The 8,104-nt window shown below is 37.9% G+C and overlaps 1 protein-coding gene across 1 annotated transcript; it reads right to left on the reverse strand.

The window, feature by feature from the left end:
• Positions 1-3,675: 3,675 nt before the first annotated feature.
• Positions 3,676-4,577, reverse strand: LOC129809335 (voltage-dependent calcium channel type D subunit alpha-1-like). Its single transcript, XM_055859153.1, has 2 exons — positions 4,259-4,577; positions 3,676-4,019 (listed from the first exon to the last, which is right to left on the reverse strand). Exons 1-2 carry the CDS (start codon positions 4,558-4,560, stop codon positions 3,698-3,700), a joined length of 624 nt encoding a protein of 207 aa, XP_055715128.1. The 5' UTR covers positions 4,561-4,577; the 3' UTR covers positions 3,676-3,697.
• Between the last annotated feature and the right edge of the window lie 3,527 nt (positions 4,578-8,104).

Raw genomic sequence — 8,104 nt, forward strand, 5'->3', positions numbered from 1 at the left:
CGCAATCTTAACTGTTTTACGTGTGCGCTGTGCGTGTTTTTAAGCACATTCTTAACCGTTTTATGATTGAGCTGTGCGTGTTTTTAAGCACTTTCTGAAAAAAAAAAACCAATCTAAGGATTTCTTTTTCTTTTAGAATATGATACACAGAAAATGTAATTGAATATCATTTAATCCTCGTACAATAACTTCAATTCATTCTTTCCATCAAATTTTTTCAACGTTAAATCTTAAAGAAAAAACATCTCAAATTATTTTACAGATAAAAAAAAATTAAAATTAGTGAAGAGTTCTATCTAGTAAGATCAACTATTAAGCAACACTAGTACGCTTTTCTAACTTCTTTAGCAGCTTTTTAAATCCATTAGAGGTGTAAATAGTACTGTCCTCTCTTTGGACATTTACTTTTTCTCCCTTATTTCCCAAACTAAAAATTCTATTTTATTAATCGAAGTTAATAGAAAATAGTTAGTTGTATTGATTATAGTTTAGATTAGAGTATAGGGTTTTTGCTTTGGAAAGTAAGAGAAAAATTGAAATATTCAAAGACTGCCGCATTCAAAGACAGGCCACTTCCCCTAAAGAAGTTTACTTATTCAGTTGTTCAAAATTTTCTACAGACACAGAAATTACGCTTTGAAAATAAAGTGCGTAAAGCATTAGTTTTGCATAAGCATTTTGCAGATGAACTAATACATTCTTAAGAAATATTTAAAGAAAAAAAAACCGATTTTCGACCAAGAGTGTTTTTAAGTTTAAGTTTAAGTTTATTGAAAAACCACGAAATAGGTTACAATCCTCTTACAATTACGTGGCAGGCAAAAAGAAAAGAAAAAAAAGAATGTGAGGAAAAAAAATGCGTCAATACTAAATTTGAGGAAGAAATGATGAAAAAAGCAAAAATATTAGAGAAACCCAGCCTGGAAATGCCTTTGAATTCCCAAGCGAGAGTCACGAGCCTCACGGGGAAGTGCGTTGTACAAAGCTACTCCTTTAACAAAAAGAGTGCGGTAAAAGGTTTCCCGCTCTGCTTTAGGCACAATGAATCCCTGAACCCTGGCCGAACCCCCCCTCGTCAAAAGAGAGGCCAAGTATTCCGGAGTTCCAGCAGAGACGAGACGATTAAGAAAAATAAGGGCACGCATCTGTAGGAAGGATGGTAGGTCGCATCCAACAAAAACGTTCCTATGCGGACTAATGTGATCACGGGGGCCTAGAGCGCAGATATACCTTACACAGTTATTAAGGGCTACTGTCAAACGATGCATCGTCTCACCATCTGCTAAAAAAAAGAGCTCAGCTCCATATGAGAAAATGGGTTGAAGTAGCGCTCGTGAGAGGGGCAGGCGTGTGTCATAAGGTGTGATGTCCCGGTAGCGTCGGAGGGTGTACAAAGAGTAGTTAATTTTTCGACAAATTGAGGTTGCATGATCAGACCAAGATAAAGTTTTGTTAAAAACTATACCAAGGTTTTTCACCTGATCTGCATACGGAATAATTTCTCCGTGTAGGAAAAGGGGAAACGAAGGAAAGTTTAATGATCTTTTGGAAATTATGAGTGCCTGCGACTTATTTGGATTTAGGAGAAGTCCATTAGTGGACGACCAGTGCTCGATCTTGGATAAATTCTCATTCATGAGCTGAAAAGCTGAATAAGGGTGTAAAGGATCGCCCTCCACGTATATCTGCAAGTCATCCGCATACAGATGATACGAACAACCATGCAAGACAGACGGAAGGTCGTTTATAAATAGTGAAAACATCAGGGGACCAAGGATAGATCCCTGGCCAATTCCCTTAGTTAAAGAAGCAGAAGAAGATATTTTATCAGAGTGCCTGACAACTTGGGAGCGACCGTTGAAGTAGGACTGGATGAGAGAAACCGCAGATGAAGAAAAATTAAAAAGATTAAAAAGTTTGAAACAAATCAGATCGTGAGGCAGGCTATCGAAAGCTTTGGTAAAGTCTAGCAATACCAATACCACAAAGTGGTTGCGATCAATAGCAGCCGCCAGATCATGATTTATTCGGAGAAGGGCAGAAATAGTGCTGTGCCCACTGCGGAAACCCGACTGGTTGGCGCAGAATAAGTTATTATCGGACAAATAAAGGGAGATTTGTTCATGTAAGAGAAACTCGAAATCTTTCGAAAGAGATGATAGTAGACTAATAGGTCTGAAGTCCGAAGGTAAAGTGGGGTTCGATATCTTTGGGATTGGAATAACTAGGGCAGTTTTCCAGGGATCGGGAAATGAAGAGGTCGTTATAATGTGATTGAAAACATCAGTGAGCACTGGTAAAAGCACCGGGAGGATAATTTTAATGAAATCAAGGGAGACGCCATCACAACCCATGGCATTAGACCTGACACGGGAAATAGCATAAGCTACGCTCGTTTCAGAGACGCAACAGAAGCTAAAACCCTCCCAGGGTGAAGGAGGAAATTGAGGACAGTGCACTGCACCACCATGAGAAGCAGAGGAAAAGTAAGTATTTAGCTCATCAGCAGACAGAGGTTTACTTACTGAAGAGTCAACGGATGGCCGAAGACCAAGCTTTTTTATGTTAGACCACAGCTTTTTCTGAGGAAGCTTATGGTCGAGGCTTTTGTGAAAATGACGTTTTTTAGCATTTTTAATTAGGCCGCAAACCTTGTTTCGAAGACGATTAAAAATTAATCTGTCCTCAGCAGCACCGGAGCGTCTCCATTTTTTATATGCTTTATCACGCCGTTTTATGTGACAAATAATTGAATCACTGATCCAAGGAGTAGAGAGGGAAGGTTTTAAAGTGCGTTTCTTGGGCACCACATCATCAAAAAGGGTATTGAGCCGTTCTGTCAGAATCTCCACCTTCTCGGAAGAAGAGATGGAGTAAAATAGAGGATCCCAATCCACTTGCAAGGCAGCAGCGATTGCTGCGTCAGTGTTACATTTTTTGACTTGTGGGATAGTTATATATTCATTTTTAGGTTTTGGAAGTCTGATATTATACGATCCAAAGATCATATCGTGATCCGATATTCCAGGTAAGGGCAACTGACCGTAATGCAAGAGTCTTTGCTGATCACAGCAAGGCAAAATTAAAAGATCGAGAAGGGAGCCCTGACGGGTCGGACTAAAAGGAGTACTTATCAGAGAGCGGGCAGTTAGAAGACTGATAAAACGAGCGCTAGTACTGGAAGTTTTGGCAAGATTCACATTGAAGTCACCCATTAATAGTACATTGTCATAGGACAAGGCAACATCAAGGAGACTTTCAATGCAGCCCAGATCATGAACAGGGGGTGGAAGATAAATCGAGAAAATTGAAACTGAGACTCTAGCCAGGGCTACCGAAATGCCAATGTATTCCAAGTTGTCAAATGAGCCTGAACAAATGAAAGTGTTTGCTTCGAATTTGGCAATGTGGGTGATATTAGCATCATGTAGTGTAAAAGGATATTTTTATTATAACTGCATTCCAAATTTTAAATGTCTTTTTTACAGTTATAGAAATTATATAAATTTTCATTTTACAAGAAAAAAAAACATTTTTTAAAACAAAATTTGGAAATATGCAAAAAAAAATATACAAAAATGCAAATATGCAAATAAACAAGAAATATGTCGATATATGCATTTTCAAAAAGGGTTTTAACGCTTAATAAAAACATGCAAATACATATTTTGGCCAGTTCTAATCATTAGCACAGTATTTACTTATTTAGTACATGTACTAACCTGAAAAATATGGATATAAGTGATACACAGACAACAAGGAGATCCAGTAGATTGAAGGCTGATCGACAGAAGGCGCCTTTGTGGAATATGAAACCGTACGAGATGAGCTTTAGTACTAATTCAATGGTGAAGACAGCCGTAAAGAAGTAGTCAAAGTAGTTTAGAATCTGATTTCGTTCACTACCAGCATTTAGTGGATCTTCAGCTGCTAACATTGCACTTGAGAACATTATGCACGCCAGGATGATATTACCAAAGTGACTGTGATTGCAGAGCCAATGACAGAATACTCGAAATCTGTCAAAATAATCCCGCCCCATCCACAAAATAAAAAAAAAACAAGAATTTTATCATTTTACCCTAACACAAAATAAGTAATCAAACAAAAGCCGAAAAAAACAATAAGATAAAAACACAAAAACATAAAACAGACTTTAAAAGAAGAGAGTGCAATTAGTACAAACTTTTTTTTAAACTTTTTTTTTTTTTTAGTACAAATAGGGACTTTGGTTGACATGTGTCAAAAAATAATTCACCTGTTGCTGGGTAAGAGGACGAAAAAAGCCGAAGATGGTGGAATTGGTTGCATTTGTTTTGGGATTTGTTTGATAATTGAAATTCGGCGTGGTCTAGCCGACACCATCGTACGATCCTCAGCGCCACCTAGTTGATTTGATTGACCATAAATCCAATTTAAATCAGATTTTGATGATTGTGGTAAAGGGCAATGCGCAAAAATGTATGGGAGCTGGTCTAACCCTTTGTCAGAGATGGAACTAGGCCCATTTTGTAGGCATTGGCCCACACTCTTAGAAAAAATTAGTTCGTACAAGGTCATATGCAGTTATTAGAACTATAAAATTGGGTAACTAAATGAAATAGTTGACCACATTTAGTTAAAGTATCCTTTTCATTTAGTTATCACAACTAAATCAAAATAGTAATGGGTACTATAACATATTAGTTCCAATTACTAAATAAATGGGGTTGATACCGATCTTATTGGCTGTAATAACTGTATCATATTAGTTGAGGTTACTATCTAGCATTTATTGTGATGCCTATATTTTATTACTTACGAAGATTAATTCGTATTAGTTGGTTTGTTTAGAATGATTAAAATTATTTCATGATATTTATATCCATGTTCCATTTTCTTATACAAATTCATGTATAAGAGCATTAGCATCCAACGGAAGTTTTCAGGTAAAATGATGCACAATATTACTATGTTATGGACACACTATAATTTATAAGCCAATTTTTTTTTTTTTCAAAATCCATGATACAATCACAAGCGATAAATGGATTTCAGAAAATATTTTCACCTGATATTCGCACTGATTACTCAAGAAAAATTTGGCATATAAAGTATAAAGTTCCCTTAAGATAGTGGGACTTGAAAGACGCGACATCCTTTCATATGCACCTCTTCCGTTAGACTGCTTGAAGTTCGAAAAAGCTTTAGCGAATTAGTAAAAAAAAAAAACACACACTCTTTACTATTGAAAAAGTTGTCAGAACTTTATGAAAAGGGACAGATAATCCTAACCGGCTTATGTAGGTGAGATTCTTAACGTTAGCTAACTCGGAGTGCATGCAAATTCGATTTAGAGCTGAAGTTGGGAGACGCCATTCAGTTATCTTGAATCAAATTCGTGAAATTATACAAATTTTGTATTTAAACCAAAATATCAAGGATTTGGATGAACTGACAGAAAAGTGTTATATGGGTGAAATGTAGACCAGAATGTTCTCTATAATTTTCCCATAGAACATGATCTCATCGATTACTCAGAAGTCAAGATAATCGACGTTGTTTGTTTCTGAACTCGTTTTTTCGACCAGAGCGCCCCAAGTGTTCATTTGATGAACTTCAACTATATCAAAGAATTGTTGTCTTTTGTGGGACTTTCCATTTAAAACCATATTTTAAGTGTCTTGGTGGAGTAGAGGCAGTCAAATTGGTATCTGAGTGATTTCAAAGCGTTATTATGGGAAAAATCAATTTTTTCACACTTAAACGGCAAAATCGGAGTGATAGCGTAGTCTGAGCGAGAAATGATGTATGGACGAAATGTAGAGACAAATGTCCTCTATAATTATGTCGAAGTAATCATCAAAATCGGTTCAGCGACAGTCGAGATAATTGAGGTTATGTGATATTGAAATTGGTTTTTCGACTGTGGCGCCCCTGGTGTTGGTCCCACGAAGTTCAAATATTCTAGAAAGTTGTAGCATTTGGTGAGATCTTTCGTTTAAGCCTACATTCATCAAAATCGGTCAAGTAGAACTGGAGATATAGCAGTTTTAATTTCCTGTGACCCTTTATATCTTCAGTTTTATTTTAGCCACAGCGAACCTACGCCACTTTTTGGAAACTACATAACCTAGACTACAACGCTGTAAAATTTGTTTACAGTAGACTCTCTCTCAATTGGGCATTTGGGGCGAAATGTCATCCGGTTTATCGATAGATTTAGGCATCAACGCCTTTGTAAATTCCACAAAAAGCGTTCAATTATAAAGAATCACGATAAAATAGGAAGAACTACAGCGAATTTGAACGAATTTGCTTCTTAATTAAACGTGAAAATTATCAACCAAATTTGTCGCTCGATTGATAAAGAACCGATTGATTTATTGTAAAATGTGAAATCCCGTTTTTGAGAAAAATGTGTTTGAATTTCGATGAATTTTGGCGCTATCACAGCGCCACCTGTGGTGACTTTTTGAACTTCCATCTGAAAGTGCTCATCGAGACGAAACCAAAAAGGTAAAATTTAGGTCGCTATGTTAATTAGAACCGGAGATAGAGGCCGGTCAATATTCGAACTTTGACCCCTTTATAGCTCGGGTCAGGGGTTATGGATCGACTTAAGGTTTTTTTTTTGTTTGATAGGTATAATCAACGGCTACAACATACTAAAATTTCAGCCCGATTGCATAAGGAATTTTTGAGTTATTTAACTTTTAAGATTTAAAAATTTTCTTTTTAATAATAGCGCCCCTAGCGGTGGTTTTATGAACTTGCGATGTTATAAGAGGAAGTGGCATTTCACGAGAGCTTTCCAAAAAGCTCTCACTTTTTAAATTCTGACAATTAGAACCGGAGTTATGGCCATTTTAAGAATTTTTTTTTGGACCCTTATAGCTCGGGTCAGGGGGGTCGGGGGACCTTAAGTTTGGTATTGATGGAAAGCTCTAAGGCCCAGCTATAACATACTAAAATTTGAGCCCGCTCGATGCCATAGGGGCTGAGCTATTGAGAAAACAAAAAAAGGGGGGTCTTCAAAATGGCGGAAGGAGGGGTGGGGGGTGGGGGGTCAATGCACGTGGATTTCGTGGATTTTCACGGGATCCGAAAATTTCCGCGGATTTTCGCGGGGCGTGTATTTTTTCGCGGATTTTCACGGGATCCGAAAATTTCCGCGGATTTTCGCGGGATCCGAAAATTTCCGCGGATTTTCGCGGGGCGTGTATTTTTTCGCGGATTGTCACGGGATTCGAAAATTTCCGCGGATTTTCACGGGATCCGAAAATTTCCGCGGATTTTCGCGGGGCGTGTATTTTTTCGCGGATTTTCACGGGATCCGAAAATTTCCGCGGATTTTCGCGGGATCCGAAAATTTCCGCGGATTTTCGCGGGGCGTGTATTTTTTCGCGGATTGTCACGGGATTCGAAAATTTCCGCGGATTTTCACGGGATCCGAAAATTTCCGCGGATTTTCGCGGGGCGCGAAATTTTCGAGGATTTTCGCGGAGCGCGAATTTTTTCGCGGATTTTTGCGTGACGAGTTTTTTCCGCTAAATTTCGCGAAAATTCGAATACACGAATTTTTCGCGGATCTTCGTGAGATGCGAACTCTTTCTCTGATTTTCGGAGGGGGGGGGCCCGAATTTTTTCGCGGGTCGCGTATTTTTCGTAGGTAATGGAATATCTTCGCGGATTCTCACGAGTCGCTGATAGAGGCTCTAAATGGATATAAAGTTTGAGGCCTCTATCTCTCATAGTTTCCGAAAAAATCAAGTTTATAGTTTTTCAGACCATTTCTCATCCAATTTTTTTTTCATTCCTTTAATAATTAGCTCTCTTTCTACACCGTTTTACCTATAAAATGTGCCTAGTCCCATCTGTGGTCGCCACATAGACCAACTCCCATACATTTGTGCCCAATGAAGAATATTTATCAAAGAAAATGTTCAAGGTGAAATTGTGCAGTATCTGGGAAAAATACTGATTTCTCAGTTATTTGACCGAATTTGATGTTTTCTGGGTGATTTTTGGGGGCAAAAGTGAATAAAATACCCCGAAAAGAACCTTCCTAACCTTAAAAAATTATGTAAGAGCTCGAAAGAGACACAATGTGTGCGAGAGATTG

The sequence above is a fragment of the Phlebotomus papatasi genome, unplaced genomic scaffold, assembly GCF_024763615.1.
Source record: "Phlebotomus papatasi isolate M1 unplaced genomic scaffold, Ppap_2.1 HiC_scaffold_624, whole genome shotgun sequence".
Classification (NCBI taxonomy): Eukaryota; Metazoa; Arthropoda; class Insecta; order Diptera; family Psychodidae; genus Phlebotomus; species Phlebotomus papatasi.

Coding starts and splice junctions, on each gene's coding strand:
- LOC129809335 (XM_055859153.1), bottom strand. CDS start 4,560: ATGACCTTGTACGAACTAATTTTTTCTAAGAGTGTGGGCCAATGCCTA. Junction 4,020..4,258: donor GTCCTCTTACCCAGCAACAG/GTGAATTATTTT, acceptor TTATTTTGACAG/ATTTCGAGTATTCTGTCATT.